The sequence below is a fragment of the Rhopilema esculentum genome, chromosome 16, assembly GCF_057945365.1.
Source record: "Rhopilema esculentum isolate cy_ngs chromosome 16, ASM5794536v1, whole genome shotgun sequence".
Lineage (NCBI taxonomy): Eukaryota > Metazoa > Cnidaria > Scyphozoa > Rhizostomeae > Rhizostomatidae > Rhopilema > Rhopilema esculentum.
In genome coordinates, this window is record NC_142830.1 from 2,524,046 (window position 1) to 2,546,302 (window position 22,257).

At 32.9% G+C, this 22,257-nt stretch overlaps 3 protein-coding genes and 1 long non-coding RNA gene across 5 annotated transcripts; 1 reads left to right on the top strand and 3 right to left on the bottom strand.

Annotated features, from left to right (window-relative positions):
- Positions 1-401: 401 nt before the first annotated feature.
- LOC135682635 (large ribosomal subunit protein eL43) lies at positions 402-3,080 on the bottom strand. Its single transcript, XM_065197603.2, has 4 exons — positions 2,973-3,080; positions 2,007-2,135; positions 1,252-1,334; positions 402-501 (listed from the first exon to the last, which is right to left on the bottom strand). Exons 1-4 carry the CDS (start codon positions 2,973-2,975, stop codon positions 438-440), a joined length of 279 nt encoding a protein of 92 aa, XP_065053675.1. The 5' UTR covers positions 2,976-3,080; the 3' UTR covers positions 402-437.
- On the top strand, positions 3,043-7,893 carry LOC135682632 (homologous-pairing protein 2 homolog). 2 transcript variants are annotated; one of them, XM_065197598.2, is made up of 12 exons: positions 3,043-3,211; positions 3,506-3,553; positions 3,932-3,972; positions 4,139-4,231; positions 4,559-4,648; positions 5,406-5,517; positions 5,829-5,899; positions 6,141-6,180; positions 6,561-6,595; positions 7,022-7,075; positions 7,442-7,501; positions 7,646-7,893. In XM_065197598.2, exons 1-12 carry the CDS (start codon positions 3,187-3,189, stop codon positions 7,706-7,708), a joined length of 732 nt encoding a protein of 243 aa, XP_065053670.2. In that variant the 5' UTR covers positions 3,043-3,186; the 3' UTR covers positions 7,709-7,893. The 2 variants fall into 2 exon arrangements, with proteins under 2 accessions (XP_065053670.2, XP_065053672.2); XM_065197600.2 differs by lacking the exon at positions 4,139-4,231 and having other exon boundaries at positions 3,932-3,976; positions 4,563-4,648.
- Positions 7,894-8,703: 810 nt separating this feature from the next.
- On the bottom strand, positions 8,704-17,044 carry LOC135682631 (tricarboxylate transport protein B, mitochondrial). The gene is made up of 7 exons (XM_065197597.2): positions 16,698-17,044; positions 15,552-15,759; positions 14,260-14,483; positions 13,249-13,469; positions 12,595-12,668; positions 9,659-9,782; positions 8,704-9,475 (listed from the first exon to the last, which is right to left on the bottom strand). The coding sequence occupies exons 1-6, from the start codon at positions 16,822-16,824 to the stop codon at positions 9,668-9,670; spliced, it is 969 nt and encodes a 322-aa protein (XP_065053669.2). The 5' UTR covers positions 16,825-17,044; the 3' UTR covers positions 8,704-9,475; positions 9,659-9,667.
- Positions 17,045-20,016: 2,972 nt separating this feature from the next.
- LOC148958213 (uncharacterized) lies at positions 20,017-21,765 on the bottom strand. The gene is made up of 3 exons (XR_016144716.1): positions 21,253-21,765; positions 20,947-21,044; positions 20,017-20,650 (listed from the first exon to the last, which is right to left on the bottom strand). It is a non-coding gene; the product is annotated as an uncharacterized LOC148958213 (long non-coding RNA).
- Positions 21,766-22,257: the final 492 nt, after the last annotated feature.

Genomic DNA, 22,257 nt, shown 5'->3' on the forward strand with positions numbered 1-22,257 from the left:
AGTTATGCCTTCAGCAAAACTTATGCTCTCCCCATTAGTTTCAAACCCTCTCAACATTGTTACCAATGACCAAGAACAGTGACCTCAAAATATTTTGTGCAAACTGAGATTTCAAAGCGTTGCATCAATACTCATCAATCACAAACTACACCATTTGTCAACACGATCTTATTTGTCCCTTTTTTAATGACAACAAAATTTGCACATCAAGTGTAGTAGTATCAGCTACTAGAATTATCTTAAAAAAAAAGCTGCTGTATCAGAGCGATGCGGTAGTTATTATCATGAGATTGTCATAAAAACATCTTCATCATTTACAGCAGACACGCATGTTATCACACCTTTTTTGATGGAAGAAACCTGGTGTACTTAAAAGAAGAAGTCAAAAAACAGACAACTGGTAGGTATTTTACAACATATTTTATAGTTTTGAAACATTATGTTTCTGCCATTTCCCTGAGACGACGAATTGCTCCTCTCACAGTTACAGCAGCGGTTGTTCTAGGGTAAAACAAACAATCGAAGTATATAAGCAGTTCTGTAAATTTTGGGATGATGTTAAATAAAATTTAAGGTTTGAAAACTAAAGCCAAAACTTAGTTAATATTGAGACATATACATATAAAAAGGTAAGAAGGTAGTGTTCAAAAAGCAGTCTGGTTTAGATCAAATGACATAGGAAAGTTATGGGCCTATTTTGAAATAAAGAAATGCTGTATCAGATTCAATTAAACATGATGAATCATTGTTAATCATAACCCAGTGCTGTATCATCATTTACAGCACTTGCTTACAGGTCTTTTAACATTCTATAAATATATTAAAATGTGTGCGGTACAATATGATGCTTTGCAGATTACTTGATAACGGGCTATGCTCAAAACGTTGTTAATTATTTTAAAAAAATTTTTTCCTGGTACAATATAATTACATTGATCGTCTTTTTAACATTATGTTACTCTGTACCAAGCAAAAAATCAGTACACTATTGCGAATACAGACACAAATAAAACCCTCTATAACCATTTTATACTCTTTGAAGTTTCAGCATAGAGCTTTATCAAATGCAGAATATGAGCTGTTTAAAATAAAAGCAAACTGGATGATTGATCAATAAATATCTTAGCTAAGGCTAGACTATCATGTGTAGTTTAGGGCTGAAAAAGCTGAAATCATTTGTCATTAATTTTTAAAATTCTTAGACACTAAACGGGATTGCCAATGTGGTTTAACTGATATCTGAATACTTACGAAGGTGCCCATGCTCCACCAGCAACAACTTTTCTACATGATTTGCATTTCCAGATACCAACACATGTTCGCTTCATTGAATCCTTTGAACAAAACAGTTACAATATTTCAGTGGCTTTGAAAATTAATAAGAGAAAAGAAACAATTCATTGATAACAATAACCTAAAAAATAAATAATTGAAATACCTTCCTATACAGATTGTCACAGCTTAGTTAAGAATAAAACTTCTTTTATCTTAGGTCAGCAATTAGATCTTAGGTCAAGGTATGTCATACCACTTGTAAAATTTCCAGACAAATTATAAAATGTCATTAAAGAGCTGCAAGACACCTTGCTCAACTGCCTCACTAAAAACGTTAGAAGTCTTTGTTAGGCTTTCTTATGACAAACTGTAGGTAAATTTGTAATAAAACCTTTTTTTTCAACAACAATCTTTGCAACTGTATATAAATTGCCTTTAAATCTGATAAGAATTCTCTTTCATGATTATTGAGAAAGAAAAAGAGAAAATTTGGCCTATTAAGAAAAAACTTATAGTCTGATAAAAAGACATGATATGAATCAAATAGCATTAAATTTCTTCCGCAGATCTAGATCTTCAATAATGTGAGACTAAACTGAGTATATAAATAACAAGGATCTGTGCTTTATCAGAACAAATGCAATGTTTATAATCATGTTATTTCATTGCCCAGTGCAATTCATCATTTAAAGCACAGATTTTGATGGTTTATCCTGCAATTTCATACATACCTTTCCACAAAAGTGACAGGTGTATTTAGAATGTTGGCTAACTTCTATTTTTTTGGCCATCTTCCTAAGCGAGGCACCATAACGGGTACCATATTTACCAACAATCCCCACCTTTCTGGTACGCTTGGCCTGTAAAAAAATTGTTACTAAAGAGACAAGAATGCAAGTTTATCCAGGGAATTGCCAAATTGATATTTTCATGTTGTTGAGAAAATCAAGTAATGAATTACATCCTTTTTAAAATTTAGAGTTTCCAGTACATTTAAATGGAATTTGCAGCTGCTGCAGTGTTAAATGCAGCAGCAAATTCTGGCTAAGTAGTACCTTCAACTTATTATTTTATACGTATAAATATATATAAAAGAAAAAAGTGATTAACTTGATAGGTTCTCCTGCCTATCATCTAGTTATCAACTACTAACATATCACCACAACACACATTTAGAAAATGAGGCCTAATAATTTCCTTCTAGGACTGTCTTTGTTAGGACGCTCTTTGCGTAATCAACGTAGAAAAACAGCCAGTGGTGAAATTTTCTAGCAGTTATGGGGCCATTTAGTGGTTAAACTAAATTTCACTTCAATATTTCAAACTTTGAAACACAAAATAACGAGTTTTAGGGTACAGTTAGGCCTATCCTTTGACCAAAGAGCAAATAGTAAATTATATAATACTCCCTTAAGCGTCAGTTTCCCTAAAGCTGCTGTATCAGAGCGATGCGGTTGTTTTAAACACGTATTAATGTTCATACAACAAAATTTTCATCATTTACAGCAGTCAAATCACCGATTGGTAAACCAATGCAACTGGAGCTCATTCATGCAAAAACTTACTTTAACCGGAAAATAAAACTACAGACTGAGTAAAATTGTTTTTGCAATTGGATGGATGAGGATCTAAGGCATATATATTGCTATTTGCAGAAGATCTATCAAGATCCAGCAATAGATGTTTTTATCACCTACCATTTTCGGAGGATGCTTGATTAGAGAGAAAGATGGATAGCACGACCTCCTTTTCAAAACAGTACTGAGATGCAGCGGAGGCTGAGCAGAGGCCTGGGAGGCAGCCAGAAAAAGCGGGAAATATTGTCGACAGAATAATTGCCAACTTCCACAAAAATGAAGAAATGTTACAAAATTTCTGGCAACCTAGTTTTTATATTTTCAAAAGTCAGGCATGAGTAAGAAAAAGAGTCCCGACGGTAAGTGAAACGTTTTGATGATACCAAGCAAAAATATCAACATGAACATTTATTTATTTATCTTTGTCTCCTTTTATGGTGACTCCCCATTTTCCCAAAAAGTGCGGATACTTATACGGTCAGTAATGTATACAATGACAAGCATGATGAAAACAAATTGAATCACTTTTGGTATGTCAGTTGCACTATCAATCTTAAGGTTGTAAACATAACACAGGTGCATTTTATATTATTAATGAATCGCAAAGTATTTTGTTCATCTTCCATCATCAGTAGTATTTTGTTTCTTTGCAGATGCAGTGCTTGATTACTTAAACAAGCAGAATAGGCCATATAGCGCAAGTATGAAAAAAGACTTTTTCGTGTCTGTTGTTTTTAGTTATTGTGCTGGGGCTAGATCGACACCCTCTTTTATTAAAGCCAGATAGTGCCAACAGGCCTAAAAATCTTCTCTGACCTAAACAATCATTTTGTGTGGAATTCAATGCTACTGTATTGTTATTTGTAACAGTCAATTGACAGACATGGCTATCATGTCCCCAATTGGATCGTAAGTGTAACTTTGTTCTTTGTTAAAAATTCTTTTTAGACTGCATGTAAAAATTATTCTCTCTACGAATTTTGTCCGTTCTCTTCAAGAACTTGCAGAGTCTAATAAAATGGGTAATATGCTATAGACTAACGTGCAAAACGAGTGTTAATGCTTGTTTTTAATTTCAGCTGATATTTTCAACAACATGCATAAAGAGTTTGGTAAAACTGCAAGTATTCCTCTTGCTTTGCAATGCAATTATTGTTTGAATAGTGGGAAAAATCATATCTGATTACTTAATTAAGGTTGTGCTATGAGTTTGCCCCCATTTAAATTCTACCTTCTTGATCTATCATATCTTTTGTTTTAAAAAAACCATTTATTCAATATTTCAGCTAATTAGAAGTTTTAAACTTTGGAACAGCATACTCTACTTGTTAGAGATAACTCTCGATGGAACTCCCATTAGAGGAAATTGTGAATTTTGGGTAACACCCAACCCATATGCAATTACATCCTTGATTTTTTTTCTGGAAAATTACTTTCCTTTGAGTAGTTTTTCATCTATAATGCAATGATAATTCAGCTGTGCGCATTTTACTAAAGAAAGGTCAAGAAAAAGATAATAATATTCATAATTTTATTATTTCTGACTCACTATATGATGTAATACATGTAATAAATATATGATGCAATGTTCTTTTTGTAAAAAAGGTCACAAGGATTTTGCAAGTGCTTACTTTGTGTATAGAATTATAAAAATGAAACCCAGTTTTACTAAGCAAATATCAATCAAATATCACTAACTTTAACAGGCAGTTGTGAAAGCATTGGAAAGCCTGGCAGAGAAGAAAGTTATTCATGAAAAAACATATGGGAAGCAGAAGGTTTATGCACCAATGCAGGTCAGTCAATGCTCAAATAAATAAGCATTTAAAAATTTTCAGAGTGCTCATAATTTGCATGCAATTTATCCACATGTAACAGCTGAATTTTGTAGCTTCACGATATATTGTTGAACTATTTAAAGAGCTTTCATCCATACTGTAAATTCTCAAGAAGCCCCCCCCCCCCTCAAATAAGCCCCCACCCTAGGGCAACAAATCGTCCATAAGCCCCCCTCCAATAAGCCCCCACTGCTACCATAAATCCTCAAATTGGCTCCATTGATTTGTTGACTGTTGCCATCTGAGGTTGCCTTTGGTATTTTATTGAGTTACCATTATTGAATTACTCATACTTTTGGTAATAATTAATTGAATGTTGATAGAGAAATTCCTACTAAGATATATGAGGTCTTTCAATAATGTCTTCTTGATGTCTACTATAATTTTATAAGCCCCTCTATATAAGCCCTTCCTCAAATAACCCCATCCAAAAACATCAAAAATAAATAACCCGCTAGGGGGCTAATTAGAGCATTTATGGAATGTCTTGTTTTATCATTATCGGACAATATTTTTGTTGCATTTGAAAGAATACACCCTAAGCTAATGCCTGCCTCTTGTTAAAATAGGGTGATGTCAGTTCTCTATTGCACATCAACAAACATAGAGTAAAACAGAGTAATTCCCATGGTCCCGTGGGCAGAAATTAAGTTACTCATCTGAATTCACTAGAATGAAATTTGCTACCACTGCCATCAATGATTTTAAATTTTAGGCTCAGTATGGAGAATATGATGAAAATGAGTTGAAATCAATGGATCAAGAAATCTTTGAATTAAATGACGAACTAACAAAATTGAGGCAAAAATGTAAATCACAAGAATCAGGTAAGAAAATTTATATTCATTATGAAAAATTATGTTTCATTATTAATAAGGTTTTATTTAACTTGTGCTGTATTTCTAACAAAATCTTGTCTTTGTTTGCTAGGAGATAATTATTAAGATCACATAATCATTTAAACAACACCTATGATTTTTACTATACAACATATGTATTTCAACCAAAGTCTTTTTGAATTTACCTTTTAGGCATTCTCAAAATAGAAGTTATATTTTCCAGCATAGAATTATGGAGTTTATAGTTATAAACTGTCTTATCATGAAAATATTATTCTTACATTTGTAAACCTTAACAGTTATTGGGAACTTGAGTAACCAGATGACAACTAAAGATGCAGCTGAAAGGTTGGAGGAATTGGAAAAGGAGGTACTTATCATACAAGTCATTAACAAATCAAATGCCAAATTTAATGAAGATATCATGATTAAAATTTGTGAATGATAAATTCACTATTACAACAAACATTATGTTTTAAGATCCTCTGAACCATAACAAAATGAAAAATTGCTGGTTTTTATTATTATCTTTTGATAATTTGATATTTGATTTCCTAGACTATCTTAATCATAAATCTTTTGATAAACATTCGTTTACTTTTTCTTTTAAGTGTCAATCAATGCAAAAAAGAATTAAAAAAATTGAGTCAGGTTTGTATAAGCTGTTGACTGGTTGTAACTTTCAACTATGTAACAGCTTTTCAATAAAAACAGTTTAATAAAAGGCACAAAATTAATGTTGCCTACAATCTAAGATGCAGCAGCAAAACTAAGATATTCTTAAGGACGAAAAAATGATTATAAAACTTAGATGTACTTTTGTGCACAGAAATGGACTGTTCTTAGCTGTTAAGTAAGATGTATACATATTTAGGAATTGAAGCCTGAAGTTTCCAAAATTTTTATTTTTGTCAAACCTTCTTAAAGTATGGGGGCTGCTGTTCCATTTGTTCACATAAATTTTACCTCTACAATGAGCACAGTTTACAAACTGTAAATTCAGTAAACTTAATGTCCAATCTTCTTTTTAGAGGGTAATGGTATAACTCCTGAAGTTAAAGAAAAGGTACACAAGTCTATTTGATGAAACATTGGTACAATTAATATTTCCAGTTTTCACATCCAAACTGTCAAATCTACTTACAGAAATGGTGGACATTAGTATGAAGGAAGGCTAAGTTAACACAGAAAGAAAACACGGAAAATTCTTGGGAAATGAGGTCTTATGTTAGAATGCTGAAAAGAGCTATTTTTTCTTGTTATTGTATGTCAAATGAACTCGAAGCCAAACTTCACTGTTCCCTGTGTTTGACCTTTTCCATATTGTGAAAGAAGGAAGCTGACCTTGTTACATTTCAAGATCCTTGCTGGTTTTCTTTTATTGGCATATAAAAACCCTGCTATATACTTAATTTTATTTGTTTACCATTTCCTTCTGCAAGTCTTTCGTTATTACATGTATTTGTAGCAATATTTGTTATGCCTGTTCTAGATATACAAAGACAATAAAGAGTATATCCAACATTGGAAGAAAAGAAAGTGGATGGTAAAATTTGTTGAGATTATGTATCACAATTTATTCTTTAAAGTATAAAAACATTCTTTAGCATCAAGAACATGCTTTGATATACAATATTGATTATCATTATCAAAATTCAGATTTTAATAAATTGATAAGCTTATCATAATGAAGTGGTTTCATTTCCACTGAACACAACCTTCTGGAAATAATTGTGCCACACAAAATTTATCAAAAAAGATGAAAATTTCAGGTTTCATGATATATTGTCATTTGACTTGGCATACAGCAAGGCAGAGATGCTCCTTGACTATGGCAAAGTCAACAAGAGATAGACACTAGGTATGCCAGTTATTCAACATAATTAAAGTTTTAGGATGTTACCTTTTCTAGGCAATGGACCTACTTAACTGCATCCTGGAAGGATACCCAAAGACAAAAAAGCAACTACTGGTGAGAAATATTTCTTAATTTCTTTGACCCTATCTTGTCCTATGCATATATGTAAAACATGTTGTTTGTTATCACTTACTTAAGAATTATTTAAACAGACTTAATATCTTTTTGCTTGAAATTAATTCAAAAACATTTTTACAGGAGGAAACTGGAGTTGAAACAGACGAAGATGTTGCTGTATCATTAGAAAACTGTTCAAAATGAAGCAATGTCAAAAATTGAATGATTTGTGAATAGAAAATCTTTCATGTGTAAATACAAGGGCAAGCAGTAACCTGAAAGTCCAACTGGAAAATACAAACTGCTACCAAATTAACTTCTTTTACTTGCTTGCATGTACTGTTTCAAAACACTTCTTTTAGGTTTCTTTATATAAAATTAATAGATTATCTCTGAACATCTATCTCTGAACAAATTTCCTAAATAAGTTATCTTAACATTTTCAAAATTTTCAACATCTTATGTCTATCTACTAACAGGTGTGTAGACATAACAAACAACTGAAATGGAGAGATGAGCTGATAAACTTTCACAATTTTTAAATTGTCTTTTAGTTTTCAGCAAAAAAATTCAAAATCGAAAACAAAATCTAAGACTTCCTTATCTTTAGTAACCTAACTTTGTTGGAATTAATTCTTTAAATGCAAAGTTTTGAATCATAAAATCACAGGCACTTAAAGGATTTAACCTGTGAAACAAGATTGGCATCCCAATGTATGGGCAAAAGCCTAAGATATCCAAGATGAAACACTCTCTCAGATAAATCATCTGGAAGATTCAAAAGCCTGCAAGGCTCTTCAAAACACAAGTTAACACTCAGCTAAAAAGTACATAATTAGCGTCACAAGAAAATCTCATGTCAAAATCCAGAATTTGAATGACAGTAATTACTTCACTGTTACAGTTACTTGCAACATTTCAAACAATGATAATTTCAATTAAAATTATTTCAAGTTGCTAGCCATTGAAAAACTGGCAAAATGTTAACTCCCAAAAGAACTAGAATTTCTAAAATGTTTTTCCAACATAGATGCTTATTGATTAATTTACAAATTGCCATTAAAATAGCAGTATGTGTTTTAAAGAGCAGTAGTATTTGTTTTAAAAAGTAATGCTCAATGAAACATATTTTCTCTTATTTTTTTCTCAACAAGGTAGTTTCAAATTTGCCTTTGTTAAAGAAACCTGATGTGAAAAAATTTTTATCTTTATAAATGGGTTCTTACCTAAATATTACTTCCAGAGGAAATGGTAACAATTTATGTTCGACAAAATGCATTTCAGCTTGAGTGCCTATTTTGTAACCTGTTCTGATGTTTGTGTTACAAAAGTTTTAATCAAAATTTGTATGATACTGTTCAATATTTTTGAAAGGATTTATTTTGAAATTACTGTTCACAGAAGTTATACAGCAAGTAAGTAAAAAGACTTAATTAGGCTTAAATAAAAAGGCTTAAAAAGGCTTAAATGAAAAAATTGGGTTTACTTCGAAATATAATTTAATTAGGTATAGCCATTTTAGACAGATCATCAAAGTCTTTATTATGAAGTGCAGATAAGTGAAGAACTGCTTTATTGTAACTATTTCATTTCATAATACATATAGTTTAAGCACTTATTATTATACATTTAATAAACGATTTCTTTCTTGTTGAAGTAAGACTTTCGCTATCAGACATCAATATCAATAATTATCAGACAAAATACAACATCTATCGTTTATGCAAAAGAAATATTTTTAAAAATAAAGTTTTGTGTCAATTCTAACTGAATGAAATAAGGAGCTCTCCATATTTTCCAAAAAGTATACTAAGTAACTGACAAATCTAGCACATATATGCCTTTCTAATGAAGAGTCTTTATATAAAAAGCATTTAACACTCTCAGAAACCAATTACATACTATGTAATAGAATAACATTATCTGCCACATCACAAAATGTTTCATATCATTGTTTTATTGTTCCACCATCTGAAAGAAAACAGTAATATCTAAGACGAATACTTCCAGGGGGCCTCTTATCAGATAAAAAGTTTTAGAAGAAGAAATGGACAACCAGTGTTTGATGATCTGGTGTTCACTTTAAGCAAAGGCTTTGGAACCTTCTTGATAAAATTTGAATGATTTTGCAAATAAAAAAGTGCAAATACTTACTATAGAGTACTAATCGGTTTTCCAAACAAAATCCAATAATTTCATTGTTTGTTCATATATTGTAAATGTAAAAGCAACATCAAAACACACTCGGCCTAGACGGGGCACTGTGCCTTTGTAAAACCTACAAAACAAAGACAAGATGCAAAAAATTAGTTTTTGGGCTATAAAAATATATTTTTTTGTAAAATACCCCAATTGGAATGGAATTATCATTTGGTTGTTGAAATCAGAAATCTGCAAAAAATTAACAAGTTTGGGCCTGTTGGACAAAAATTTAAGCCAAAACTGGAGAATCAAAAAATATTAGATTAAAGAATATATACCCAAACAAAAGTTGACCCAAGTTGAAAAATGAGATACTTTACAGTTTACATCATTCAAACACTTGCCTATAAACTTATTGCAAAGTGCGGATAGATATTGATGCAGCAATGAGATCTAGCTACACTGATAACAATAGCTTCTTCTTGATACATTGCTTATAAGGTTAAACATTCATCACACTAATTTCGATTGAAACAAAGGTGATATATTTTGCTGATTTCAATGAACTAGATTGTTGCAGAATGATAAATTTTGAATCTGCCATTGATATTGATGTGCTTGTCTACCAAAAAGAATAGCTAAGTATGACCCCAAAAACAATAGTATATTTTTAGTGGGGCTGCACAGATGTGCATAAAATTACAATAAAGGAGAATTTTTGACCTAACGAGGAGATCATCTCAACATGTTTGAACTAGTGTTGAAAGCTGCCAAATTAACAAACTATATGTTGTGATGATTTGGTCTAGCAATAGAATCAATGATGAGAGCTAGCAGCTTAAATTTTCAACCAACTTAGAAGCTTCCTTTATTTTACAAGGTCTTCTCTAGTTTATCAACATCCCCCCTGCTGTGTCAGAAAATAAAAAGCGTGCAGTTGTGTGAATCTTGAAGAGAATGCTGGTATTCTAAAATTAATTTCAAATTCCATGCAATTTGCTTAAACATTTTAAGCTGTATTCAAAGACATGATTGTATGGAATGTCTGATTAAAAAAAGCATTTTCACATAAATCGTCATAGCTTTTATCGTGCCAACTGTTTTCAAACTTTGCAATCATATTTTGTCTCTGCCGAATCTGACATGGCAAGAATTGACAACTTTCTATTCGTCAGAATGCATACTACGAATGGTCAGCCTAACTGACACCAGCAGTTTCATTTGTTTGTTATGCTTACCTTCCAGAAATTCACAAAATTGAACAAGAGAAAAGTTGATAAACATAAGACAACTCTAAATTTAGAGGCTCTTTGTTGTTGGTTGACAGTTGGTCTTTAAGAAGAGAGTGAACTGGACCTTACTAATTAACCTTACTTATTTTATATACAGAAGACTCAATTTATAGTCCCATCAACTGCTGCTTGTGACAGTAAGCTGTGATATAATGGATATTTAGACATATTTTGGTCTAGATTTAATGTGACTATAAATGGTAGTGTGTTTTTTATGTGCAGTGACTATAAGCAGAGTCAACTGTGGCTGCATTATTTACTTTCTATTGTTACCAAACCAGAAATTCATTCTGTTGACTGTAACTCTGAGGCTGTTTGCGTGAAGAAGACCAGTCAATGCTAGGCCTGGGGTCATTTTAAAAATGCTTTGGTGCAAAATTTGAGCATCAAAAACAATGGAATCAATATGAAATTCACTGGGATTTTCCTCTATTCTTCATGAGCTCTTTCAATTAGATCTTGTTTTGACCTTGGAAGGGGTCATGGATCAGCAGACCTTGTGAGGAGCAAAAAGCAGGGGCTTGACAACTGAGCACCTTCAGCTTTCTAGGTGCTCAGTTGAGCATCATCAATAACAAAAGCTCATTTTCACTAGTTTACTACTACTGCTACTACTACTTCTCTAAAGAAACAAATGGTTTTCCTTTTCTTACATAGCTGCAAATACCATACTTGCATAAAATGTTTTTACACATCTTTTTGACACTCTATCCCCAAGGTAAAATCGATCAAAGTCGTGTGCTATGACACTTAATTTGTCAAATCTGTGATGTTTCATTCATTATTAGGGTAACCATCCATTCATCATCCTAACATCAATTTTTTTGGATAGCCACTTCTTCTTTATTTTTTAACTGTTCCTTCAGTGTCCATTTTTTAAAAGCTCTTGAAACAGTAGAATAATGGCATCCAACAATTTTTTAAATATATCTTGTCAAAGGCCCTTTTTACTTAAATGTCTAACAATTACTTGTTCTTTGTCGCCTAATCCTCTTGTTTTTGCCATTACAATAGTTTTTTTAGTTGCCTCATTTCTTACGTTACCATGGTTGTTCTAGATATTTGAAATCCTGACAAAATTTCCGAACATTTGACCCTCATCCTGTGGAGTATTTCAGCATTAATTTATGGGTTTGTACAATTGCTGACATTTTTTATGCCATTATGACTATGTTGGGATTGCTTTTGCCCTGGTAGCGCATATCTTATAAACTTAAAAAGGAGCTTTTCAACCTTAGAAGCACTTGAAACAAAAAATAAACAACAGGGATTTTTTGGAAAATGGAGCTTGAAGGCTACTTATAATGTTTAAAGCTTCTACTACTAAAATAAACAAGGAATCTGTGCAGGAAAGAAGGAGGCGAGTTAACCAAACTTTTAGATCCAGAACAAATAAAATCAAGAAAATATGGTGCTCAAACCATCCAAAAATTGTAATGTGATTGTTTTATGACATGAAGCAATAAATTGCTTTGCAATGGTGATGATTATAAGAAAGTTCTTAAGATATCAAATATAAAAAATAAAGCACAAGAGAAAACAATATATGTGTTAGTTGTGATTGTGGCAGTGGCTCTGTCATCAAATAAGCTTAGGATGTTTATTAACAGATTAACTATGATCTTTCACAGCAAAGATTTGATAGTATAGACTTACGCTCTTGCGCCCTCCTCCTTCCATGTTCTCACAATACAGTCAACCATTCCTTTGTATTTATGTGCTTCAAGACCCTAGAAGAAAACAAACAATTATACTCTCACATCCAAAGGCGAAATCATAGTTATAGAAACATGTATGCACAAAATTATGCAGCAGGAGTTTCACATGTACTTTTCTAATATTGGGCAGAATTACATTCTGGTACCGTAATTGCTGGAAAACCTTCGATTGCTTCATGTAAGACTATATTTATCTTGTGAAATTGCTGTGAGCAACAGGTCCCATGACCCCAATATGATTTGCCCCTATCAGTTCAAAAACTTATTAAAATGAAAAGAATTGTCAAAACTGTTAAAGAAACATGATTAAAAATTGTGTGAGGAAAATTGCTTGGAGGGGATTGTATTCAAACAACTACTAGTAACTGTTTTCTCTCTTGTATTCCCACCCTCTCTACAATTCCTGTCTCTCTAATAATCCCACCTTTTTTTCTATACTTTGAAAAATTAATCTCACCTCTCTGATAATTCCACCTCTATAACAATCCTGCATTAAATTAGGAGGTTTAATCAATAAACCCACAATGAGAATCCAATACATTACATTCAGGCATTCAGCCAATAGATTCATAGCTAAACTCATACGTTATACCTGCATTCTAGTTTTCACAACATCAATAGGAGTGTTACCAAAAACACTAGCAGCTCCAGCGATACCTCCAATAAAGAAAGTCTTAACAGGACCAATCTCCTTAGTATTATCACCTCCTTGGAAATAGGCCTTTAGGTTATTGAAGACAAAAAATCTAATGGCTTGGTTTGACCCTTGTTTCAAAATTGTTGGTAGCAGTCCTTGATATGTGCCGCGTATTCCTAAAATAGAAAGAAATATAGAGGATATAAATAATCATTTATGAAAATAGGTGAAGTGTCATAGTTGGGTTGAGAATTATACTTCAGGGCTAGAAACACAAGCAGTCCATCTCCAAAGACATATGCGGCCATTAATGTTTCAAAGTTTTTGACAGGAGCATCAGTCTTTATATGATGACAAATCTTTGGAACATATTTTCAAACTTAGAGGCCTTGCTCTGCATGTGTGTTGTTTCACATGCCTCAGACCATTTGGGCATGTGTAGAGGCATGTGGCTGCAATCGCACGCCTCATATTACAAGGATTGGAGCATGATTGCACAATTGCAGTTTATTTCAGCTTGTTCAAGAGCATATGCTAAACTCTCTGTTTTGGACGATTTATCTCTCTGTTTGCTAAAATCAAGCAATTAGTTATAAACAAGCCCTCACAGAAATATATTTTGCCAAGAAGAGACAACAACATTAAAAACAGCAAAAGTATTTTCTTGCAAATAGAGGGCTGCCCAGCTGACAGTACAAATTGCTAATGAAATATATTTGTTTAGCTCATGACTTTGTACAGCATTGTTTCTTGATTTATCTAAATCTCAAATACTTTTTACAAAAATAGTGGTTAATCAAGCATTTAAAAACCCAATTGTCCAGAAATTTTTATCAGACCCACACACACATGGGCTTTGTTGTATATATCCTATTTCATTCTTACAAAAAGTTAATGTAAACTCTACAACAGTTACTTCTTGGTAGAATAAATGAAAAACTTTGTTCGAAAAACACTTATCCTTACCTTCAGTTTTCACAATTGTATATACACCACTGAAAAATCCTTTATATTTTGGTTTTGGCTGAGTTTGATCATGTATAAATTTGACTTTTATTGTTTCCATTGGACAAACAATAACAATAGCTTCAGCTACACCTGCCCCTAGGCCAGACAATAATGTATGCACTTGTGACATCTTCCCTTTTTCATCTGCAAATGTGTTTCTCAAGTATTCATATGTTGCAAACCTAAAAATTTCAAAGCATGCTTTTCATCCTTGAAATATAGATAAATAGTCAAAAATGTTTTAGGTTACTGTTTATAATCATGCTGAATTTGTATAACAAAAATATCTAAAAGGGGTCAATGAAACTAAATGAATGCAAAAATTTATCTATCTAATTACTACCCATTTAACTTTGTATGCCTATGGTAGTGTTAATTTTTGAAGTGGAGTAACAAGATGCTGTGATGTTTTCAACATATTTTGCCTAATAGGCCTTTGCAACATTGAAGCCCGTGCTGAGTTTTTAATAAACTGGCATTAAACAAAAACATTTCAAAACCATCCATTTTCATATCAATTTTGCATATGAATGTTCTTGCCTGTTAAAATAACCTTGGAGTAAAAAATGCAACAAAGAACAAGGTTGCTGGAAAAATTGATATTGCTGGGACACCTAGCTTTTTGACAGATTTTGTGCACCTATACCTGAGGTGCTGGGTTTTTGGCACACCCAAGGTCTAGCCAAAATTGGTCATACCCTGCAAACTGGGTTATCTTTTGGGAAGGGCCCTTGTTTGACTGCAGTTCAAAATAGATATTTCTTAGAGAGGTATGTTACAACAAGTGTGCTTAGATAAAGCACACTTGTTGTAACATAAACTGATTACTGAGACAAACATTAAAGCTTGAGAAAAGCCCTTGCAAAAGCTTATTGAGAGGGATTTCTGTGCCCACCTTTATCTTTTCTAACAGTTTATTGCTATCAGTTTATGATCATGTTTCCCAGTAACATTTTTATCACATGCTTCAATTTCCTAGACACAATAAGTATAACATTTGTTTTGTCGCTTCTCAGTGGATTTGCTTCTCATTTCTCTGTAGGTATCATTAGGTGGTTGAAATTTGTTTCTGCAGATCAAGAATATTGTTACTTCAGACAACATGATATAGTAATTTGACTTGCCCTGGTATGAATATAGAAACAACAGTTTCCATTAGTTTGGTAAATGCAAAGGGTCTGACAGACCTAATTTTGGCTTTTAAATTTTTGACTTGCTTAAAAGACAGATTTTCTTATTTATGAATTTACCTTACTGATGCCTTTGGTATTGATCCATAAAGAAGTGAACTAATTCCTCTATAGAGTCCAAAGAATCCATGTTCTTTCACTGTAACCGCAGCACAGTTCATAACACCTGTATATTTGGGAACACTAGCATGAGCATCTAGTTGAAGCTGGGTTTTAACATATTCTGTTGGGAAAGTGCAGCACACCTCCAATCCACCTGCAATACCACCTATAAAAAAAGAAAAACTACATGTATCTATATCATTTGTGACATGTTACATCATTCATCGGATATTTTATCAACACAATATCATAAATACGTCAGCCATTTGATCACTGTTTGAATACTTTGACAATACCAGGTTGTAAACAAAATAGCTGAAAGCTAAATTCATTTATCTAGTTTGAGTAACTTTTTTACACTTTTAACCATGACCAAAGAAGAGATAGAGCGAACATGGGTGTTGTTCTGAGAATACCTGCAGATAAAAGAAGGTCTTTCTTTACTTGTGTGAAACTACTCCTTCATTGCTGACATGCCAAAATATACAAGTCAATGTGAGTGGAATCCACATGAATCCATATAAATTTTAACTTGTGGGTTTCAAGCTTCACATCAATTTATGCTTAAATCACTGGTTAAACCTGTGTCTATGTCAACTACTTCTTACCTGTATTAAGGTTTTATCTCCATGTAGAATCAAATTAAAAAATAATTTGAATTGAAGGGGGAGCTAACCTCATCAATTTGGACTGAAAAAGCCTATTAGCAAGTGACAAAATTAGGGGTTGTAAGAAATTCGTGAATACCTTTTTAGACCACACATCAATTTTATGTGTTATTTTTACACGCATGGATATGATCTTCACATTAAGAGACAAAATTACATCGAGGTGCATGCAAACAACTGGATGATGTTACTGCAGGCAAGTCTATTTTTGCAACTTCATTTAAAACACACAAATTCTTCACCAAAAATAGGTTTTCGGAATTTATTTCGGACAGTGAATGAACAAAATAAAAGTAGCTTTGTAACTGCTTGTTTTGATGTTTAATGATAAAAAAGTACAACAACAATGCATATAGATGTATCCTTTTTGGACTGTCTTCAACCTTAAAGCAAAGAAAATTTTGTACTTTGCTGTTATATTATGTTTGACATTTACCTGCCATAATAGCTTTCCCTGGGTGCTTCTTCCTGGCAGCACCAACAGGAGCAGCAGCCATGTAGGCTCTTGCAGTCTGTGATGCGTGCAATGGTGACTTGTTCGGCACGCCTCCGTTGGGATCCATGTCTACTGCAACTTGCTTCCTTGTGCACTATTGACAGTTAACAGCAAGATTCTCAAGATGAAATCATTGAACATCAGTTTTAGCGACCAAGAACACAGCCATGAAAATGGCAACTAATCTTGTTCTTTAGAAAAATGGCAAACAACTTGACCTATTCAACGTAAACATCCCACCAACCAAAGTGAAACGATTGCCAACACGTTGCAGTTCTTCTGTTTGCGCGAATTGAAGTGAATCGACCGAGCCCCTTTTCTATGCTCCTTCGCAACAGTCACTCTAGTAGCTCGAAGTGTGTAAAAAAATTTTAAACGTTGAATGTTAGAAGAAAACTGATACTGATGAAATACCTAACTTAAAGAAACAGGAAAACAGAAGAGTGACAGCATTCTAGCTTAAGTACAGCGCTAGAGGCTCTTTGTAAGATTGGGATTGATCCAATTCAAATAAAAGCACCTCACACTGGCCACCAGTGCAAGATTATAAATGTTCCCATTTAAGATGTCAGTAAAAATACAATTTTAAATCTGTTACAAAAAAGTTGTAAACACGGATTTGGAATTTCACACAGCTCTGTAGGCATATCAATGAAAAGAGTTTTGTTTGCACAAACCATTTTTCATATTGTGTTATACTATTCGCATGTTGTGCAAAGTATTTGGGACATTGTAATAAAAAAATAAAACAAGGTCCTACTGGAGTATTAGTAGGAAGATAATATCCTCCTAACATTATCAGGGTATCCCTCCAAAGTCTGCAATGGTTGCTCTCAATATGTTATTGGTCAGACAAAACGTATTTTAGAAAGTATCAAAGACTGTACAAACATGAAGTTGATTAAAATTTATACTGTATATACTATAAGGGACGTGTTTAGTAGCATATTTAAGATATTGGATTTAAATTTAGATAACATGCTTCTCTCTAAGTGGTCACTTTTAAATACCTTCAACAGTCTAGCTAACTTACATAATTTTTGAATTATATAAATCATAGATCAGTTGCAAGAAGATGGCACTGGCACTAAGCCTTAAATATGAAGTTACAGCTTGAAACTGTCTTCTTCTTTACTTTAAAGCAGGCACAGCTTTGCACATTTGAAATCACAAAATAGAAATCAGTTATTACTAATAACCTTTGAATGGTGGTTCAGTCCTTTTGGTTTTCTATAATATTTCATTTTTCATTAGGACATTGCCACAAGAATACAAAACTTTCTTGGGTCATTATTTCAAAGTAAACACAAATTAAAGAAAAATAAAAGTACTAAGTATCATTAAGTAATTAACAGTTTTGTGAAGTGAAACTCACGAATGAGACTTAAACCCCCCCCCCCCCGTCTCTAAGGCATTAATTATCATGTATCCAATTAACAATCTATTTTTGCTGTTTCAATGTTGGACTGTATTGCAAAATTGTTGATCAATTCAAAGAACAAACACAAATAAAAAACTGTACACATTCTCTCTCGAATAGGCATACCTTTTTATATAGCATGCATAAAATGAACAGCCAACAGCTAAATCATTAAAAGACGTACAGTATAATTTTTGACATGCAACCAGTGCTGAGGAAAGGGGGATCAGGGGGGTCACTGACCCGGAGGCCCTTGGCTTTAGGGGCCCATAAAAAAATAAATACACTAAAATGCGTGCGGTACAATATGGTACTATAATAACGATCAATGTAAGTAAATTGTACCAGGAAATTTTTTTTTAAAATAAATAACGACGTTTCGAGCATAGCCCTTATTATCAAGTAAAATTGAAAAGCGATGACAGAATAAAACAACGTTAAAGGAATAATAAATAATAACTCAATTGAAAAAAATTTCTAAATAATAATCGAGCCTCTCCATCAACATTAAAATAACATAATATTAGAGACAATAATGACAAAGGTCCATGAAGTCATTGACCTGCCTCAATGTTAAATATAATTTTGCTTAGAATTTCTCATCTTTGTTGGCTAGGGCTAAAGAAGTTCAAAAGCTTCTGAATGTTACAAAAAATGTGATTGCAGGGCAACATACAGAGCAATATGTATGTCATACAGATTTACACTATGGCATTCGCATCTATTTGCAACAGTGTGACAGTTGTTCTCCAATTTAGTTAACAAATTGAACGTTTTCCATTTTCTAAACATTTAGAATTTCTAAGAAATTTTCAATATCAAGCTTTATGGTGCTAAGATATCAGTTATGCTCAAATTATATCTAACAACGGATCAGGTATGGTAAGTATGATGTTTGATGCGTACATTGTTTTTCGATCGTATTTAAGAAGTGTGAGATTGAGTGAAGCAGCGCGATTGGGAAGAAGCAGAATAAACAGTTGCCAAAAGTATTCGATGTACTTGTGATAAATTAAATCTCTTCCATTAAATGTCCCAAAATCTTGTACCTAACCCACTGTTTGTTATTTTAAGATATTAAAACGTACCATCTTATACCTTTTTTTTTAATTTCTCTCAGTTCTCAGGAGGGGTAAGAAACATGGATTTTCCGACAAAAATCTAACAAGCTCCTAAATTCTTTTCAAAAATTTTAACATAACATAACGATATCGGAACTGAAAAAAAATATTTTGACATATTAAACATTCTTATGTTTATTTAGCTTCAATTTTTTTCCATCAAAACAAAGCAATTAGATAAACATAGATAACCATGTTAAACTTTTGACAAGACCAGAGGTTTTCCGACAAAATAGCAGTTAGCTCTATAGGGGACGGTTTTGCTCCCTCTGACCCCCTCTATCTACGCCACTGCCACCAGCACAGTTTAGCCAACATAGCAATTTTAGCAACCAAATAGCCACCAGAGCAGTTTAAGCAACCATAATTTTCAAAAATCTTTGGGGAGCATTCCCCACACCTCCTAGGAGCGTATGCCTTGGGCATGCCTTACTATTTAACTTTGGTCCTGACCCTCAGCCAATTAATTTTCTCCGCCCCCTGCATGCAACCGTAAGGTTGTGAGGCCCACTTTTGTTACATTCTGTCTTCTACGTACAGGTAAGGCATTTTGTGTATACACAAAGAGGTGATCAGCACAAAGTAAATAAGTGTACCAAGGAAGCTAGATGGTCAAGGAACCAAAACTCTTGGGTGGCTTTTACTACATACTTCATTAATGCCCTCTAAATGACCCTAACTGATCTTATCAAAAGAAGCTTTGGAAAAATTTATCACATTTTAACAAAGAAGGCAACATATGCTATCATTTGGCATTCAATTACAATTAATTTTGACTAAACAACATGCTCAAGTTAATATTCAAGGGCTGTTGTAAGAATCTTATTAAAACATACAACAATCAAAATATAACAAAAAACGTCAAAAGGTTTTATGAGGTTTAGCAATGTGAAAGGTGTATGTAAATTATGTATAAAAATCCATAACTGTTATATCTCTGAATAATTTCTAAATGCAAAGGATTTTCTGTTGATTTTTAAAAGGAATTGGTACTGCTAGTAAATTTCCAAGTTGCAATGCAAAAAACCCTTCTTTAAATATCAACAAATTTGATTCAAACTTTTTTGCAACCACTCCTCACTGGGGTATTCCTGCAATTTTGTTTCATTTTACTAAGAACCCAAGACACCATTGGAAATGAATTTTTATTTTACTTAAATAGACATTTCTACAGAACATTAACTAAAATTCACTAAGTACAGGGAATATGTCTGTAAAAAGGAGGTCCTAGGTAAATCTTTCACAGGTTTTTCTTTTTAGCAATGCAAAAGGTCCACTTCATTGCAGCCCAGGTCAATATGTTGAAGCTTTTGGAGCACCAATATGAACCAAGAGTGGCACAATGAATTGGTCTACAAGACAGAAAAATATTAGGATTAAAATCATAATCAAATCAAACTGTTTCCAATTCTTTTTCTATTTACACCAATAACTTTTGGCCTAAATGAATGCATGACATATTTTATAGCTTTCTTTCTAAAACAGTTTTATGGGTGCAATGTCTTGGCAGTGTCGTAAAGTAAGGCAAGTTTTGATCCTGATACATTTGTTAAAAAGATAATTGATAGTCATCTGGTTCTGACCATGAAAACAAATCACATTTAACAATTTCTTTGACAACAGTCTTGAAAAAACAAAATTTACAAACCATCTATTACAATTCTTCATCATCTACAGAAAGTGATTTGGATTTGCTGTAGGATTCCTTAAATGGCGGAACTTGAAGGCAAGGTATACCCCTAGAAACTGAACATTAAGAAAGACTTGTATTTCAAGATTGAGCAATGGATATTAAATGATCAAATATACTTATTAGCCACACATGTAAGGTTTTGAAATCTTAAGAAGGAATATTGATATCAAATACAAATTTTTATTATTTGATTCTAACATTCTGACAGGAAGAAACTAAAAGGACAAATTCATTTGAGATGTAACATGTAACAAAACATACCATGGAAAAACTGAAGAATAATGCAAATCCTCCTGTTGCTTGCCTGAACCTCTTGAAATTATCTTCCTCCAAGACTTTTAGACAGGTATGACAATGGGGGCATGATGCATCTGAAGATTTTTTACAACATGGAAGCTAAATGAAAAACGTTTTTACTTTACCTATATGACTATATTATCAGAAAAAACTAGAAACAAGAAACTGTTCAATAAACATTTTCACACTTTTTGTGCAAAAGTATTACACAGGTTTGACAAATAAGTAATGGGGACTGCATTGAAAAAAACATGGCAATCAAAATTTAGACCACTTTTGTGAAGTCATTAGGCATCTTCTTTTCGTCAAAAAGAATGTTGTGTTTCCTAAACAACATCATAGTTGATTGCAAAAGATGGATTTTATGATTATGACACATTATATTCATTGAATTCTGTTGCAATATATCACAAAGTGGCCACTGAAATAAGGCCCATTGCTGCTCCAAAAATTACCTACCAAAACATTTAACATATTCCCAAATAAGGGTGAGGAAAAGTAAGTGAGTAAGTAAGTAAGTAAGTAAGTAAGTAAGTAAGTAAGTAAGTAAGTAAGTAAGTAAGTAAGTAAGTGAAGCAAGAAAGTAACTGTTCTCTGTGATTTCCATAACAGAATACTACGTGAAGAATTCCCGTTTTCCTCTTATTAGTGTCCAGTGACGTACAAAATGATGTTGACTCATCGTAATTAGAAAGTCAATTTTGCAAATTTTATTTTGGCCATGCTAAAAAGGAAGTTGCACAGATTCACCAAGACAGGTTGATGAATTGGGTGGACCATTTGGCTGCAGCCTAATGACACGTTTTTGGTTCTGATACTGGCAGTTATGGTGTTGCATTTTCAAAATGCCAATCAAGGAATTCCCATTCCTCTAATTAGTGTGCCGCTTGTTTTAATTGAGGCTTCAAAATGATATTGACTCAACTCAATGTCATTAGCAAGACAATTGAGCAAATTTGGAATAAACAG